Source organism: Tinamus guttatus, unplaced genomic scaffold (assembly GCF_059628265.1).
Source record: "Tinamus guttatus ecotype Peru unplaced genomic scaffold, ASM5962826v1 Tinamus_guttatus_pri_ptg000942l, whole genome shotgun sequence".
Taxonomy (NCBI): Eukaryota; Metazoa; Chordata; class Aves; order Tinamiformes; family Tinamidae; genus Tinamus; species Tinamus guttatus.
Window position 1 is genome coordinate 1,488,027 of NW_028289476.1, and position 19,141 is coordinate 1,507,167.

At 40.1% G+C, this 19,141-nt stretch overlaps 3 protein-coding genes across 3 annotated transcripts; 1 reads left to right on the top strand and 2 right to left on the bottom strand.

Moving 5' to 3' along the window:
- Positions 1–309: 309 nt before the first annotated feature.
- On the bottom strand, positions 310–7,671 carry LOC104580194 (olfactory receptor 10A2). Its single transcript, XM_010227654.2, is given in 6 exon segments — positions 310–1,188; positions 5,764–5,901; positions 5,903–6,186; positions 6,189–6,338; positions 7,466–7,522; positions 7,611–7,671. Coding segments are annotated over 6 exon segments (1,569 nt in total).
- Positions 7,672–12,262: 4,591 nt separating this feature from the next.
- Positions 12,263–14,514, top strand: LOC104574158 (olfactory receptor 6Z7-like). Its single transcript, XM_088538202.1, is given in 3 exon segments — positions 12,263–12,518; positions 12,521–13,041; positions 14,500–14,514. Coding segments are annotated over 3 exon segments (792 nt in total).
- A 1,194-nt stretch (positions 14,515–15,708) lies between these two features.
- LOC104574157 (olfactory receptor 10A7-like) lies at positions 15,709–16,721 on the bottom strand. Its single transcript, XM_010221411.2, has one exon. It carries the CDS (start codon positions 16,696–16,698, stop codon positions 15,709–15,711), a length of 990 nt encoding a protein of 329 aa, XP_010219713.2. The 5' UTR covers positions 16,699–16,721.
- Between the last annotated feature and the right edge of the window lie 2,420 nt (positions 16,722–19,141).

The window sequence follows — 19,141 nt, forward strand, 5'->3', positions numbered from 1 at the left end:
ATATTAGATATTTTTGTATGGCCAGAGCCATGTTTTCTTATGACAATAATTATTTTTATACTCTCTTGAAGCTTAATCATTGAGTAGAAAGAGGGCAAAAGATTTAAAGATGCTAATTTATGGCTATATTTCTGTAGCCTACGTAATGTTTCAAAGCTTGCATTAAGTATATTTATTAATTCAATACAAGATGATTTACATTTTCTAGGACTTTTCAATAAAAACTAAAATGAGTAGATTCTTTAAAGGCTTTGAAGAACACAAATTCCTTGATATTTAATAGGTGAGGTGTGAACAGTGGTCAGAGAATCAGTGATACTCTCTGGGCAAAGACATCTTGCTGACAAATTTTCTCCTTCCCAAGGTTTTGCTCAGGGCATTTTTTACTTCTTTGTTTCGTAAGCTGTAGATGATTGGGTTCAGCATAGGTGTCACTACTGTATAGGAAAGAGCTACCAGTTTCTTGTTGTTTAGTGAAAGGCTGGACTTTGGCTTTAAATGGATCAGGCCGATTGTGCAATAGAAGAGTGTCACCACCACAAGGTGAGCAATGCAGGTGGAGAAAGCTTTGTGCCTTCCTTCAGCAGACGGTATTTGGAGGATGGCACAGATGATCCGGGTGTAAGACGCTGCTATCAAAATGAATGGGATCAAAACAATTATAACAGTAGCAATGAACACCAGAAGCTCAAATAAGTATGTGTCTGAACAAACCAGGTCCAGAAGGGGGGAAATATCACAGAAGAAATGCTCAATCACCTTTGAGCTGCAAAAAGGATAGCTGAACAGCCAACCAGTAAGTCCTACAGCAAATGGAAAAGCAGAAACCCAGCATGTTATGACCATGTGAAGACACACTCTCCTGTTCATTGTGGTGACATAATGTAAGGGATGACATACAGCCACGTATCGATCATATGCCATGGCACCCAAGAGAAAACACTCAGAAGTGACAAAGAATATGACAAAGTAAAGCTGCAGGGCACAGGCAAAAAAGGAGACAACCTTTCTCTCCAACAACAAATCTACAAGCATCTTGGGCACTATGTTTAACGAAAAGCAAATTTCAATCAAAGACAAGTTTTTGAGAAAATAGTACATGGGAGTGTGCAAGGCAGGGCTGGTGGTTGTAATTACAATGATGAGAATGTTCCCTGTCATGGTGATCAAGAACATCAGAAGGATTCCCTGAAAGAGGAGGACCTGGAAGGTGGCAAGGTGGGAGAACCCTTGCAAGGTGAAATAGGTCCAGTTTGTGACCCGTGCTATATTGGCACCTTCCATCTGAAAGAGATGTTCCTCTGAGGTTTTCCAGCTCAGCCTGTGTGATCCAACATGAAACAAATAAAGAACAAAATGTTTATAGGGAGGAAGATGTAATTATGAATTCAACAGGCTCGGTGATCAACTAGGCAATTAAGAGCCATCTATAATAAACTCAATATAAATGCTTATAATAAAACAAGGAAGTAAGAAAAACAGCCACATTAAATACAGAAGAGTTACATTTTGCCCTTTTGCTTTGCTTCTAATTTGATTGTTTTCTTTCTAACTAAGCTACTATGTTATTGTGTCTAGTTAGCATTTTATGTCAACTGATTTTTTTGGGGAAAAATATTTTAATCAACAATTTATGTATTATATTTTGTATGTGCAAAATGTGGATTTATTTCCTATGGAGCTGTAATATAATTAAAATATTTGCTTTATTAAAAATATATATATTTCCCCTTGTTTCACACACATATATTGCACATTTCTGACAGTTTGAAGAGTGGACAAAGAATATATTTAGCTATTGGTCTCATCATTACAAAAGTATAAACTAATGATACACCAGATTTATGTTTTCTAGTTAGCATTGCTCTACTTTCAGCTCCCTGAACAATTACTTATTGAATCAGTGTTTTAAGTAACCTTCTTCCTGTAGACCTGTACAATCTACCCGCTCTTATTTAGATGTTTGCAATGAAGGTGTCCCCCCCATCTGAGATAAAATCTGCATTCTTACGCTACATAACATTTCAGTATGTTTTTCCAACACACTTGTTTTCTAGACTCCATCTTGCCACTACCTGCAATGCAGGAATGAAATAATAAAATTAGACAGGCCATCACAAACAAGATATCTCTATCTTCTTGATCTTTCCGTTTGCTGAATAATTGCAAAACATTTCACTCAAAGTACTGCTTCTTAATTTGATGTCTTCTTTTTCTAAATGCTATTGTTTAATTACTTGAATGAGGTGCATGCATCTCCTACTTCAAAAATGAGGATGAGAACAGGATAGTGTTTCATACATGCTACATAAAACAACATAATCTGAAATGTGAGAGTTTAGGTCAGATGAGTTGAACACTTCCACTGAGATGTGAAAATATATTCTGTATAAAAGTGCAATGTTAAACCTTAGTGATGTTTTATTGTCTTCCAGTGAGGTGAAGATTTTCACAGGGACCTACACAGTCCAACATACAGCTTAGAGTGAAATCCAGCAAACTTCCTGAATTTCCTTCAGCAAGGATGAATAAACTTGGGTATTTCCTTAGCTGCAACTTCTGCCCATTGACTTACTTTTCACTGGGCACCGTTCAGTAGTTCAGTAGTTCTAGCTCCTTTTTTTTTTTTTTCTTTTTTTCTGAAGACAGCAATGAGACTCCCCCTTTTGCCTTCCCTTTCTAAGAAAATCCATTCCTTTCCCTCTTCTCGCATGTCTTATGCTCCATCCTTGTGGCTCTTTTCTGGATGCTCTTTAGTTTCTCAGTCTTTCATTTGTATGGGGAATACTAAAATTGGATGCTGTTCTCCACAGGCGACCTCAGAAGAACCAAGTAGGGTGGAATCAGCGCTTCCCTCAGCTTGCTGCTTACCTCTGGCTAGGTGGTTATCCCTCACCACCTCATGAATGCACTGCTGGCTCTCTTTTGACTTGCCCTCCCGTAGTACACATACATCCTTTTCTGCAGAACTGCTCCCTAGATAGTCATTCCCCAGTCTGTACAGAGGCATATAATGTCCCAATGCCAAACACTTTGGCATTTGTCTTAGCTGAACTTCATGAAATCCTGGAGTACTCTGCGACCTGATTGCATCGCTCTGGGTAGCACTTCTCACTCTGAAATTGTGCAGCTACTTTGTTTCTTAAAAAATAAAAATAAAAGGCCATGAAGGAGGCTTTTCTGAAGAAATCCATATTTCTTTAGAAAAAAGCTTTTGTGTTTTCATCTCTGAACATTCATATGCTAAGCATCAGCAGCTGAGCTACTCATTTACATTTCCCTTAGAGCCTGAAAAGAAATAAATGCTTTTAGGCGTTGTTTCATACATCAGAAGAGATATAAAATAGGCTAAATGCCAAAAGTGCTTGAGTTTCTTACATCTCAAAGGAAGTCTTAACATTTAGCTCTGACATCAGTGTATCCATTGCAGATGGCTAGAGCGCTCAGATGCATTCTATCCTGTCCCATAAATATACAAATGCATTTTTCCCTTGATCTGTCAATACTAACACACATTATTCTTGCCAATTTCTGTTACCATAATGTCTAGAAAATAATGATATACCTCAATTTTCATGAGAAGCAGTTGAGAGTTTTTGATATGATGCCTTTGTTACCCATTTCAGATATCGGGATACCTTTTTTCCCCATTTGCGCGATGCTTCATGTCTGTGAAGATTTTCGTGCACAATTTTGAAGAGTTGGTGAGGTTTGCCTGTTTTTTTGTTTTCTGACCTGCATTTTATTTTACATGTCTTTCTGAGATGGGAAGTCCTCTCTATATTCATTGCCAAGAATACTCAGAAGACAAAGCACGTCCCTTGGTATTGTAGCAGGCAGTGAACAACTTAAATTAGGGAGAGTCAACTACTTTTTTTTCTTTTTCCTTACATGAGTGAGACAATAAAATTAAGAGTAATTAAAAGTTCAAGCAGGGAAAAGTGCTATTTTCTGTTGGAATGCATTGGGATGAGGGAAATACCTGTAGCTATATAGTTTTTTTTGAATTGTCAAGGAAGCCTGTCTTAATGACAGAAAAAAAATCCCAAACAAATCGGACCATTTGTTTTATACGACAGTCTGAGAATGGGTAAATCGCCATCTGGAAACAATTCTCTTTTTATTAACATGAAGGTAGCAGAGCATATCACTCAGAGGCAAAAGCTGACATTTGAATGGACAAATTTAATTGAAATGGTCCCTACAGCTCTTTTTTTTTTCTACAGAAAATGATAAATTTATGTTTCCAGAACTAAACCTTGAAAAATGTCTGAGACCTACATTGAACATAATATTTTGTGAAAACTTAGGAAACTCATTAGCCAATAAAAGAGGAATTTGTCATACCTAATTTCAGACATTTGTAACCCAGGGTTTTGATTGTTGCTCACACACCTAGTGGTGTTTGAAATGTGCTAGAGTATCCAAGACATCTGCAAAAAGCTGGCAAAGGCGAAAAGACCCTACTGATTTGTCTTACCGATCTCCTAGGAGACCTGCCCCCTTGTTGGAAGCCAGATAAGATACTCCCAGGTATCTCAAAGGGCCCTGAAGTTCTGTATTTGGCAAATTATTTGACCTCTAAATATTAACAGCTGAGCCAGTCATAGAATCACTCCTAGGAATAGACACTTCTAAGACAATCCATCATATCCTACGAAGTCCAAAATATCACACTATAGAAATGTCTTTATGTCTTTTTTTTTTTTTTTTTGGCTCTACTGAGTATGCTGGTACATAACTGACTAAAACATATGTAGAAGTTAAATTGCAGATATCTAAGTGTTAACTAGTTTTCTAGACATTCATTAGAGTAAATAAAGAAATATAGACATTTATTGATCTGGAGAGGCTCTGTCAGTCTCATACAGCTTTGGTTGTCATGTGGTACTATTTCTTCCTATTTCTGCTAACCACCTCTCCAGCTATTCCTTCCTCCAGATCCCAGGGCTGTTCTTGCTACCATTTTCTTGCTTTGTCTTTCTAACTGTTCTCAAGAGACACATTTCCTTGCTGCAGTGGCCACCCCTGGTGCTGCGCTTCACTTCTTACTCCACTCTCTGCTCCTGCTCTCTGTTCTCCACTACTCATTGCACTGCTGGACACTATGAAGAAATGTGAAACTTTTCTTGCCATACTATTTCCTTACGTTTTTAGCCATGTTAAATCTTACTAAAAACACACATTGCAATCATAATTCTAAGATCTATAGAAGACTCCTAACAGCTCTTCCTTTTTTTCCCAGAAAACTCTTTCTCCAGCTTTTTGGCCATCTTATTTATTTTTTTCTGTTTGTATCCTAGCCTTGAAAACAACACCTTTAAAGTGGTCACTTGACTTCTATACGCTGCTTGTAGGGTACAGCAAGGGCAGCTCCTGCACTCCTCTCAGGGACAGATACACAAACACAAGGCACACTATGGTCAATGATGTGTATTACCTCTGCGTGTCAGTGGAGGCTCTCCAGCAATTTTCTAATCAAGATAAGAATGGAGCAGGAGAGTCCTTACATGGCTGAGCATCGATCCATTGTGAGGAACACCACGGGACACTAAATGAGGTTTTTTTGTATTATACACATGCTCAGTAAACACATTGAGCTCATTGCCAATCTCGATTGAAAGCTCAGGTGTAGTGTAACCCTGGCACACGCTCAGCCATATGGTTCTGGAACAGTGAACATTATTTACCCTTTTTTAAAATAGAAAGCAATTCTCTGAAATACAGTAATTTACTTGCCTGTTTTTGCAGAGCTTCCTTTACCTCTTTGTTTCTCAAACTATAAATGAGAGGATTGACCAAGGGAGTGAGAATGGTGTAAAAGGCAGAGAAGATTTTGTTCAGAGATATTTGTGTATTGTAATGAGGAAATACATAGACTGTTAATATGGACCAGTAAAAAAAGTATCACCACTATAAGGTGTGAAAAGCACGTGGAAAAGGCCTTTTTCCTTCCAGTGGCAGAAGGAATCCTCATGACTATGAAAATGATAGACAGATAGGATAAGAGGGTCAACAGAAACGGAGGCAGTGAGCATACGCCTGCCACAACAGAAGTGGCAAGTCCTGCCACATGAGTGTCACTACAGTAGAGTTTTACGACTGGAAAAGAATCACAGAAAAAATGTTCAGTTTCATTGGGACCACAGAAATCTAAATTTGAGATCAGGAATGTCAAGATAGAATTAGAAAGCTGCTTATCCAGGATGCAACAGCAAGTTGTAGACAGAGCTTGCCACTCATACAGACTGGATAGTGCAGAGGTCTGTACACTGCTAGGTACCTGCTACTTAAAACTGAAAAGCACTTAAAACTGAAGCACTGCACACAGGCTTCTCCTGTGGGGCAAGAAGTCTTTCTGACAAATCTCCAACCTGTGTAAGCAAATTAAAAATTAACTTTTTTTCCCATTAGAAAACACCACAAACTTTGCCATAAAACATTCTGATGTGAAAAAAAAGATTTAATTTCTTCCCATATTCCCACATTTCCACTGATAATATACATATATGCATTATGTTCATTATATATAGCTATGAATCCATCCTTTATGTGTAAATTTTTATTATTTGAAGGAGGCTAAAAGAGAATAGAAGTTGTAGAACAACAAACTAATGCAGACAGCACTTCTAGGAACTTAAGAATTGTGAAATCCCATGACCTCCAATAAAAAAAAAATGCATGAAGAACATTTATGCCATCAGCAGCGTATGTTCTACCTATCAAAAACTGCAGGGCACACAAACATCCCTCCGCTTGTTGCAGTCACCCTGCGCCCGAGGCCGCGGGTGTCTCCGGGGCACGCGGAGGAGCCCAGCGGGAGCGGCGGGAGCTGCAGCCACGCGGCCAGCGCGTGACCAGGCAGCCCATTGGGCGGCCTCGCGCGGGATCCCCTCGCTGATTGGCTGGTTTGTTGCTGGGCTCCGCGTGCTGCTGCGGGCTCGGGAGCTCTATAAGTTGTGTTTAACCCGAGATAGAAGTTTTTGGCTCGCCAGCGCAGAGACCCTGCTGCTCAGCACGCCCACACCGGTTGTTTCAGCATCCATGTGTTGTTGCCAGGCGTAGAATGAAGGACTCCCGACCGGAGGAGTGAAATTCACCCTTTCATAAACAGGATAAATCCTCTTCTGAAAGCAATGTAAGCCTCTTTTTTACTGATAATAGAGAGTTTAGCACACTAATGTTTATCAAAAATTTTATAAAATTGAAAAATTTTAGTTTAATTCAACCCTACTGTTTGTTACTGTTACCTTTTTTATTTTCTCTTGTATATACTGGACTCCCTCGGTCTCTCTAAATTTTCTTTCTTTCTTTTTTTTTTTTTTTCCCCTCTTCCCAGAACACTTGTGGTTTTGTCTGGTCTTTTCTGTATTTTTAAAGTATATCTTTAAAATTCAGTGGCCAAAACTGGACATAATACAGTGGTTAAGGTCATGCCACCAAAGGAATTGAATAGAAAAGTTACTTCTCTTTTCTTCTGTATAGAGATCATCATCTTTGCTTTTACCCAGATAGGTGTGGACTTGGAAGACATATCAAAAACCTTATGGGGTTCTATAATGCTAGATACAAAATACAGTTTTTTGTTTTGTTTTTGTTTTCCAGCTCACTGTCTTCCCAGATATATTTGGCAGTGTCTGTCTGAGATTTCTTCAGTAGTATTCCTGTCATCTAACTGAATATCTGCAGTGTAGACATCTCCTCTACTCAACTCAGGCTGCTTTTATAGTCTCTTGGGAGAAGTGGGCACTTCAGATTAATTCAACCAGCAGGTTTTAGATTTTACATTGTAAGAGTTTAGTTATGGAAGGAAGTTATTTATTTCCTTTCATGGCCAAACGCAGCAGTTAAGATGGGTCAGTGCAGGCTTCTTTCCCATTGAGATGTTATTCATCACATGTGCACTACAAGGGAGGTAACCAGACACTATATAATGAATGTCAGATAAAGATACTCATCCAGTCTGTCCTACCTGGACCACTTTTGGTAGCATAACTATGTAATATTTTCACTTTTTTTTTTCTTTTTTAACTACACAGATATAATTTAAAATTTTGCATTAAATCTCATTTGTTCAAAAAGCCAAAGCTGAGCTGATTTGCCAGCATCTGACAAATGAAATCACTGAAAGTGTGTCCCTTTTCTGTGCCAATTAACAAACTGTTTAGAGCAACACTATTTCTTACCTGAAACTACAGGAACATTGAAACCTGATCCAACAGTCTTTCATTTCTCAAAGTTTGATACCCAGTTTTATTTTCTTTAAAAATTGGATTTTCTTATATAAAAAAAAAAAGAGTTCCAGCACTTTTGTTGGCAAAGATACCCCATGAAATAGTTCTCATCTTTTTATTTTGCTACCAGCTGAATATATCCACTGTCCTTTGCTGCTCTCACAGGCAGAGAGTGTTTCTCCCTTCCCCTTGTCTTGAAAAAAAACATTTTCAGAGCTGAGTCTGGTGAATCACCCCAGGGGATAATCAAGCAAGCAAAAGCCTAAGAGAGAGTGATTCATCAGCCTCATATACACATAAGTAATCATTCTCTTCTGAACTTTGTTAGTCTGAATTTTGGTTATTTTGCAGACTGGGTGGACTCATATCGGTAGATATTGTGACTATTGAGTCATGGCTCAAGTTTATTATTGTGGTCATTGCTGCTATCTGTTCAGCACTCCTTTTGAGTTCTACAGAAGCTCTGAAGTCTGAAATTCTTTACGGCCTACATTCAATATCAGGCAGCAAGCTGAGTGTCAGCTATTTCTATCAGCCTCTGGAGATGCTACTTGTAATGTAGGGTGAGTGTTCTTCTAAAACTTTGATAGATTGTTCCACAGCCCCAGTCCTTAACCGCAGCTTGCATTAGAAGACCAGGCGGTCTGCACATCATCTGTTAGTCAAGGTTCAGCATGCTTAATCTCCACAGCCAGCCAGGAACAGGATCTTGAATAAACGTCTCTTGGCTTCATCATTATTTACCTCTGTAGACATACTGTCTGGAAAACAGTTCACTTTATTGGGTGCAATCATAAAAAGAGCTTCTTCTGGTGAATGCTAGCTTAAAACAGAAGCAACATTCACACAGTGGGGGAAAAAAATGTAATAAGGGAAACACAGTCAGAATGTGTCTAAAAACATGCAGGTAGCTCTATGGTGGGCCACCTCCAAGTGGGAGGGAAGGACCCATAATGTTTAGGGCTAGAACTCTTTAAAAGGCAACGTACAACTCGCAGTAAAACACCTGGATCAAGGCTTTTTGAGGTCGTATTTGGTGCGCAGTTGTGTTTAAATGTGTGAATATGCACATGTATATGTGCTCGTGTGTAAATCTGTACTTCAATTCACAGTATGTTCAGTATTTGGGAGCCCCTGATGCAATCTGAGAGAATAAAGAACTTAAGAATTATAGAGAGCATGAGCTCTATGCTCTAGGGCCTGGTGTGAGGGATTTATATGTTGGATATGCATACACATATATGCATATGTACACGCAGTTATTGTATTAACTGCTATTATAGTGTTAGAAGTCAGTTTGGGGTGGAGGAAGCCTTGGTGCAATTTCGTTGAGCCAGCTAATAGGAAGATGTTACTTGAGAAGAGGCAACACAAGCTATGCCTTAGCTTTGCCTTGGTGGCTGCTGTTGCATTAACTCCAAAGCAGAGCCCATGAACAAATCTGCCAGCATTGTAGGGGCTTTTGGAAACAGCAAATAAGCTAGAAGGTTGAATTACTTAAAAAAGCACATGAATCCATATGAATGTGCAGAGTGGCAAGATTAGCTCCCTAAACTGGGAGACCTCTGATACTTCTTCAGATGTCTTTGTACTGTCATAGAACTTTGGGGAATGTCCCAGACATGTATCATTCCTCATGTCATGCTATGAAACTTTACTCTGACAGGTTGTATAACATAGCCCTCATTTCAAGAACTTTGAAATTAGTGTGCAGCTATCATCCCTGGAGATAAAATGGAGTTGCAGAGATGTGAAAGAAACCCTCTTCAAAGATGAGGAGTTAATCAAGAGTCTGCCTTTGAAACTTGGAATGCCCAAAGACAATGCTGGAACTGCAGTGATGTGCTGTTGATAACTGGAAAACAAGTATAGTGATGAACTACCTTGTTTTGGACAGCTGGTGCTAAACTGAGATCTTCACTGTAGGTCCACTTTATCTCCTGGGGAGAGAAAAGGAAAACATGCTGAGAGAATTCTGGTACTGTGCTGGGAACCCAGAATTGTTATTTTAGATTTCTGACTGGAAAGAAACAGTCCCTGTTTGATGTTGTATGACCCAATGCTACTTCTTGCCCTCTGTGGCAGTAGAGGGATGTCATGCCCTAACAACAACGTGTTTTGACTGATGCTTAGCCATATGTAAACCTCTCTGCTCTTCATGCCTTATGAATGGCAGACTTTGCAATCTTAGTCACTTGATCCTGGTACACTGGCCTTCTAACTAATACCTTTCTTCCACCACTGACATTTTGTGCCCAGATCAGAATTGTTCATTTCTTTGGAAGTTTTACTCAAGTGATCCTAATCTGCCGAAGCGACCTTTACCAGATGGAACTTGTACTTTCTACTCTGTCCACTTTTTTTTTTTTTTCTTGTACTGGAATCCCTCTGCTAACTCTTGGCACACCAATTCTAGGTGCAGAAAACACAGCCACAGAAGATGCACTTTGAGTGTTGCACGGGAACTGCTGGATAATTGGATTCATTTCATCTTGTTGACAGGCAATAACTCAAGACTGAAGTATAGGAAAAAACAGGACACTTAAATTTCTGAAGTTTCTGTCTCGTTTTTAATTCTCTGCCTGATATTTGGCATGCATTTGATGCCAAAGTCAAGTGGGAAAAGCACTCAAGAGATATGGTCTATAGCCCAGACAGCGTGATACTCCTCATTCAGCTTGGTTTTCAATCAATCGATAAATTAAAATATTTATAATTCCCATTAGTAAAATTGTCAAAAGAGATTTTTGCATTCATATTAGAGAACATATAATGAGTCATGGGGGACTTCTGCGGAGTTCATTTTGGCTGTAGTATATGCAGAGGTTTATTAAGGGCAGAGTAACCACTTTAGAAGATAAATCTCTTAGCTTTCATGTGAAGATGATGAAATGACAGTCTGCAGAATCCACAGAGTTGGTGACTGGGGATGGTGATCTCAAAGAGTAATCGGCATGCCATGTAGGTAATGCTGTCAAAAAAAAAAAAAAGTGTTCAGACTAGAGAATGGGAACAAAGAACTGGTGAAAAGATTGATTCTCTACTGTTCGTGGAAAGATTTTCTGTCAGTGGAAATTACCAATGTACTGAGGTGTAAAGCTCAGCAGTGACTGACATGGTTTTCGTATGCCTGTTGCATCTTTGGGCTGCCCCATTATTTTTCAGATGATTTCTTTGAACAAATTGATCTGGAGAGGAAGTTTTGTTTTGTTTTGCTTTATGTGCACGCAGGTGTGTGTATATTTGTGTTTGTGTGTTTTGAAGATAATGCCATTTATATTAGACTCTCCTCCCCATCAAGATCTGTTTCTGGATTACTTAGACTACATTTCTGTTGCTTTTGCTAGCAATCCTCAGTTTTGCATTCAAATCTAAGTCAAATGACTTCCAAAACCTGAACTCCTTTTATCTGTAGAGCGTAACCCTAATGTGAGACAGTCCTTCCTGATGTCTGAATTTTGCCTATCTTGTAAGTCAATTAGGGCATCTGAGATCCAGAATATTAGAAAGTTTGTGTGTAGGTTGACCGGCTGGAGAATTTAATCTGATGTGACCGCAAGCTTATATGACAGCTCTCATCTAGAGAGGTGTGAATAACTTTTGCTGCTTTGGCATAGTTGGGTGATACACAAGGCAGCATGAGTATGTTAAAGCATATGGAGAGCACGAAAAATAGAGAACGGGGGTATGTATAATTAATAAAAGGAAATAGGCCAGGCCAAGAAAATGACATGTAATCATCCATACTTAGAAAAGAAGGAAAAAACCCCAACATTTAGACCCGCTGCGTCATCTTATCCCTAAGGCATACCAGCTATGAATGAGAAAGTGAACTAAGGCAATTTGCTTTTTCATAGCAAATATTGCTGAAACATTTTCAGAGTTGGAGTACTAGATAAGTTATTAGGACATGGAGATTGGATCAAATATTGATTTTGAAAAGTGTATTTTTGTAGATATGCTTTGAAAATAGCTTAATTATTTTTTGCATTACATTTTAGTGTTTGCTTTTCTCAGGATTCGGCATAATGTCAGCTATAGGAAAACAAAAGCAAACCTACATTATGGAATTCATCCTTCTGGGATTTGGTAATTTCCCTGATCGTCTGCCTGCTCTTTTTGTGTTGTTCTTAATGGTCTATATAGTGACAATGTCAGGGAACATCCTCATCGTTGTGCTGGTGGTGGCTAACCAGCATCTCCACGCACCGATGTACTTCTTCCTCGGCAATTTTTCTTGCTTGGAGACTTGCTACAGCAATACTATCCTGCCCGAGCTGTTGTCCAGCTTCTTGATGGGGACAGAAGTATTTTCTGCAGAAGCTGCATGACACAGTTTTTCATATTTGGTTTCCTAGTTGGGGTAGAGTGTTATCTCCAGGCAGTAACGTCTTATGTTTGATACTTAGCATTATGCAAATCTTTGCATTACACCACCTTAATGAAACCTGAATGTTGCATGGCACTAGCTGCTGGTGCCTGGATAAGTGGTTTTACAATTAGCTTTGTTATCATATTGTTGATGTGGCAAATTACGTTTTGTGATCACAGAGAGCTTGACCATTTCTTCTGTGATTTCACACCTATGATAAAATGCTCCTGCAGTAACACATTCCTGATAGAAATTGTAACTTCTTTGATGTCTGCTGCATGTATTGTGCCGCCATTTCTTTTCACTATATCATCCTACATTGTAATTGGCATTGCCATCTTAAGAATCCCTTCAGCTACAGGGAAGCAAAAGGCATTTTCCACATGCTCCTCTCGCCTCATTGTCGTCACTGTTTTCTATATAACTCTCATGCTTGTCTGTTACCTAAAATTTACAATTTCACAGCTTTTAACAAGTCGTTCTCTGTCTTCTCTACTCTTGGTGACATCCATGGCGAATCCACTTATCTCACCTTCTGGAATGAGAAAGTCAGAGGAACCCTGGGGAAAGCACTCTGGATGTTTATGGATGTATATAAATGACATATCAAGAGCTGTGGCTTCTGGGACTTTTTTTGGCCACATATAAAAAATAAATCACAGAATCATAGAACATGAGAGGCACTGAAGATAGGAAGCATCTCACCAGTATTAATCCACCAAAACTTGCTGCCAGGGGCTTACGTTGGTGCTCTCGGATCCTTTGACAGAGTAATTTCCAGATGGGAATTTCATATCCCTTTGGGAATGCTCTTGGCAATTCAGGACTGAGAGGCATTTGGTGAGCTGGAGGAGTATTACTGAGGTGGTAGGGTCTAGGAGGCAGCATTTTTGCAGAGACTTGGCCAAGGCTTTGTGATAATTAAGAAAGTAGGACGCAAGGAGTGAGAAGTGGGCCACCCACTCAATGGAGCTAGACAGCGATGTTGGAATGACTTGTGCTTGTGAGCTATCACTGAGGAGTACTGCATCATCTGGGGGAAGGTGCTCTCTGTGTGCGAAGATCACCCATCCATTTCTGGAAACGTAGAATGATGTTGGGAGGGAAGGGAAGTTTGGGTATAGTAGGGGCAGGTATTAAGTACAGCTGGCTGTAATTTATGGCTCAGAGGCAGTTCTTGAGCAGTGGGGTGTGGTGGGATGGGGAATAGGTCTGGATCTGGAGCCTCTCTGTGAGAAGATGGCCACCATCTATATGGTGTCAAGTTGCTGGGGGCTTGCAGGCTAGGCTTGAGGAGTGTCAGGGAAGCTGAGGTCCTAGGGCTAGGTTTCAGGTCTGTGCAGCAGTTCCTGAGCCTGGCAGGCTGGGGTGGAGGGTAGCCCCAGGTAATATGTAGGCCAGGCTGATATGCATTTCTGTGCTTGTGTGCGTCAGAGATGGATATCGTCAAGCTGCACCACAACAGAGAGGTCTATACTGTTGGCAGCCCCATGGCTGATGTCTGTCAGGGCGACCAGGAGAGCAGAAAGAGATGTCTGAAGCTTGCTTTGCCGTGCTGCCTCTGCTCCCTTTCAGGAGCCTGGGTGTGCAGGGGTGCTGTGTTGCTGCAGCCCTTCTGCATGCCCCACACATCCAGACAGGAACCTCAAGCACGTGAGGGCAGAAAGCATCTCCTTCAGATGGACTGAAAAGAGCTACTTTCTTATAAAGTTTGTAACTTTTTTGTCTTCCTGTAAACACATCTCTGATTTTCTCATCTAATCAGCCTCCTGGGAGGGACACTTGCATTTCCCCTAACAGCTCCACCTCTAACACCTCTCCGCAGGCCCCATTAAAACTTCAGGAAAGTTTACTTCTGTGCCTGCCCTTCACATTGCATAACTTTTCCCCTAGGGCTTGTTAGAGTGAGGAAGCTATAATGAGCTTCTTGTTGCCTCTGATTCTCTACACTCACTTGGTACTAACAGAAGAAATTAGCATTCAGTAAGAATTTGCTTGGACTTGAGGATTTTAATGAACACATGACATAAAAGGGGATTTTTTGTTTGTTTGTTTCTTATTTTTAAGCCTGACACTGTTAAATATATACGCTCCAAATGAATTTAAAGAATGCACATTTCCAGTAGCAGCTGACCATGTCAGACAAAAATGAGCATTATCCTTGTGGTTACACATTTTGTGGGCTGTGGTCATTTCTCTCATGAATCCCAAAGAACTAAGATGTCATTGATAAAATCTTCCGTCTCACCAGTCCTTTTGAAAGCAGAAATAAAGCTGCCTTAGAGTCCTTTAAGAGCTGCAGCTCCTTCTGTAGCTTTTCATGTAAAATCAGCTGCACATTCAGCTGGGCTGTGTAATCCCCTAGTTACAAGAAATCATGTCATACTTTAAGTAACTTTTTATTAATATTTGGAATATTTTTTAACTCTTTCACTTGATAGTATGATGTACCAGAAGGACCAAACTATTGCCCCATTTCTAGAGACAGGTCACATTAGGACACATGCCAACCAGAACTTAGACATGAACACAACAAGATGAGAGAAAGAAGAGTGGAGAATTAGTGGGAATTAACAATGAGAATCTTTATTGTTATATGTCCAAGATTTAGACAGACAAATACCTTTTTTAAGCTTTGTATCAGATTGATGGAAAAAAATGCTTGATAAGTAGACAGCAGGGCAAATAGGCAGGTGGATATATTGGTGTATAAATACAGAAAGAGGCCAAAACTCAGTTGGATATTTAGGTAATTAAAGTATTAATAATAAAAGTATGTGTCATACAGACCCAGACTGCCTTTCTTCTAACAAAGGAGAAATATAATTATAGAAGTAGGGTAATATTTACAAGGTGTGAATAATTTTTAGGTAATAATTTTGCAGAACAACATGGATTGATTAAAATGCATGGAAGATGTTGAATTTATGGAGTCTGCATATTTTAATTTCCCAATATCAACTTTTTAAAGAAGTGATCTGGATCTGTTTTTTGGAGGGGAAAAAAGAAGATGATGGCTAGAAAAGTTAAGCAGATATAAATGATACAAATACATAGTAATCTGTTATTAGGAGAACAATTATTTCTTCATCCAGGAGTCCCTCACGCCATCAGAAAAAATAAACCAGCAAGCAGCTTCATACGTAATCTTCTGTCAAAACATCTCCTCAGACTTTGCTTGACTTCCTGGTTCCTCAGGCTGTAGATAATGGGGTTCAGCATAGGCGTGACAACAGTGTAAGTGGGGGGGGAAACCATTTTCTTCGTGGTGGTTGAGAGCCTGGATTTGTGTTGCAGGTGAATGATGCCAACTGTGCTGTAGAAAAAAGTTACTACCATCAGGTGAGCTGCACAGGCAGAAAAGGCCTGCTTCTGGCCCACACCTGAGGGTATCTGAAGCACAGCATGGATAATGCAAAGGTAGGAGATGAATATCAGTGAGAATGGGATCATCACTATTACGACAAGAGCAATAAAAATCAATAGTTCAAACAAGGTTGTATTTGCACACACTAGCTTCAAAACAGGAGAAACATCGCAGAAGAAATGATCAACCTTGTTTGTCCCACAGAAAGACAAGGTAAATAACCATGTGGTGAAACCCACAGCCATGGGGACACCAGATAGCCAAGACCCAATAGCCATTTTGACACAGACGTTCCTGTTCATCATCGTGCTGTAGTGTAATGGATGGCATATTGCCACTTGCCGGTCATATGCCATTGCTCCTAACAGGAAGCACTCACAAGTGACAAAAAGTACAACACAGCTGAGCTGCAGGGCACAAGCTGTGAAGGAAGTGACTTTTCTCTCCATCAGCAGAGTCACAAGCATCTTGGGGACAATGCTCAAGCTGTAGCAGATCTCCACCAAGGCAAGATTCTTTAGGAAGTAATACATGGGAGTGTGTAGGGCAGGGTCAATGGTTGTGATGACAGCAATAAGAGAGTTCCCTATCATGGTGGCCAGGAACACGATGGAAACTGCTGTGAAAAACAGGAGCTGCATCTTGCCATGGAAGGCAAACCCCAAAAGTAAAAAGTGGATAATGATGGTTTGGTTTCCTGGCTTCACTTCCTCAACAGGATGCATCCTAAAAGGACAAACAAACAAAAACAGAAGAATTAGTAGTTTGGGATAGACTTATGGTCTCAGAAATAGTTAAGAGTTGCTGATAAAATTGGGTTTGAGATATGTGATAAGGTATGGCTATGCCAGTGACTACAGAGTGAAAGGGCTCAGCAGGGCAACCTGTACAAGTTGATCTTTAACAATCACAGGGTGAGATTCATCTTCTCTAAATTAGATGAACAGTAGATAGACATACAAAACTGAAACAGCCTTTCTGTGTCAAAAATACCTTGAAAAAATGGATATATTCAATGGACAGGTTATCTTATCATGAGATACAGCTATGATGAACTAGGAGAACTTCATTTGGATGGGCTGATATCTCTCACTTACCTAAGAGCTGTGCACTGGAAACTAGGTAATATCAATGCCAGTCCTTACAAGTGCAACCCTATTCAGAGCAGAGCAATAAAGACAGCTGAAAAAAGATGGCAGAGCCAGATCATAGGGAGATTGTTCTCACTAAATTTGGGTGATAACAATGCACATATTTGGTCTAATTTCTAATTTAGTATTAGAAATAAAGAGGTGCTTTTAGAGCATAGCAACCTGATGAATATTAAGGAAGACTTTAGAATTGCATTACTTTTGCAAAACTGCCTGTTTCTCAGTTTACAAAGAATAGATGGCTTATAGATGTCTGTATGTAGATATTTAAGTTTAATCAGGATAAATTCCAGATTGCGAATTAGGAAAGTCACACCCATGGTGGGAATCTGGCTTCAAGCTAGAAGAGTAGAGTAACCATAGAGTAAGAAAGACTCCTGCTACCGACACAGTGGTGAAACTATCATTAATAACCATTTCAGTCATACAAAATAGCTTATGACTTTGAATTGACTTAGGACTTCAGAATTTCTGAAAATGCTTTTTTGCCTTTGCAGTCATGAAAGAGAAAAAAATTTCTGTTACTTTCTAAATGTTCCTGCTCAAGAAGAGCATGCATGTATCTTGCAGGTGCTGAGTCACAGCTGAGACCCCATTGCAGTTGTTCTGGATAATCTAAAATGTTATATGATTACTTGATAGCTGTGGTTAGGCAGCTGAATGATTCTCCTATTAGGTGCTGTGGCTCTTAACACAGACATTCACCACCTTTAGTCTTTGCGTGGACTGTAGTTCCACACTGAAGTAGAAGGAAGGTGTAAAACACTCAGAGTCCAGATGTGCTGGCACAAGCTTTTGATTTCTGAGGTCAGAATAAAGGATTAATTTGATTTTTTTCAGCATGATGTTCTAGATGCAGAGAATGGAGAGTGAACTCCTGACTGTAGGTGTGATTTTTGGAGATGATACCTTGACCCAGTTGGCCAAACCCTCTTGCACTTGCAGTCAACAGATTTTAGGAAGTTGCATCCCTCTTGACAATTCAGTTTCATCAGATGCTTGATGCATCTGATACGGAGGTATTGCAATATCACTTTGAGAACATGGGTTTGCTTTTGTTGCCTAAGAACAGATATATATTTAAGATGTTGAAGAAGCTTGTGTATCTTCCACCCATGCTCCAGAAAGTTGCTGGAACAAGTTGGTTCTGTTTGATATGCGCCAATCCTGTGGAAGTATGTTTGACTTCTGCACGTCTTTAAAAATGGAGAAAGGTTGATAAGAGTGCAGATTCATCATGCACTTTCTGAAGAAAAGAGGAGGGGGGGAAAAAAAAAAAAAAAAAAACAGAATAACTCTGCTTTGCATTTTGTGCCATTCATGGCAACATCTGCACTTGGATGCCAGAAAGAGTAGCATTGAGGAAAACTAACTTTGTAACAGATGTCAGTGCAGCTGCTGCATGTATTCCTTCAGGGAGTTCCACTCAAATCAGGCAATACCCTGTGTTTGTAGGTAGACCGGCTGCAATGGGAGAGGGCAGGTCTTTCCTTCCACAGTTTCTGGCATAGAGAAATGATCTCAGGCAAGCAGAGGGCAATGCTTTCCCATACAGAGTGGACAGCTGGAGGACAAGGAGACACCACAAGTCACCACCTATGCTGTGCTGCACAAGGTCTTTTTCGAGAATGAAGGAAAAGGTCTAGTGAAACGTCACAGAGGCCAAGATGCAACATTTCCAGGGGTCAGTGAACACAGAGAACTGCCCATTTCCACAGGTCAAGTGCCATGTAAAGTGCTTGAGAACTTCCCCATCCTAAATCTGCACTGTTGCAGTCGCACATGGTCCCAGGAGCAATTCCTAATCCTGATATCCTTGCCCCTGCAGCATGCAGGTTCAAGCTGAAGGAGAAGAATGTCTAGGAACCCATAGCTCTCCTGGTGTTGAGGGATTTGAGAGGATGAGGAAGAGCCTGGAGAGACTGTGGGAGGGGAGTATACGTGCATAGGGGGTGGAAAGAGGAGGCAGAGCCAGCCTGTGACCTGGGAGGAGCAGGTAGCACCCTTGGGCCTGTAT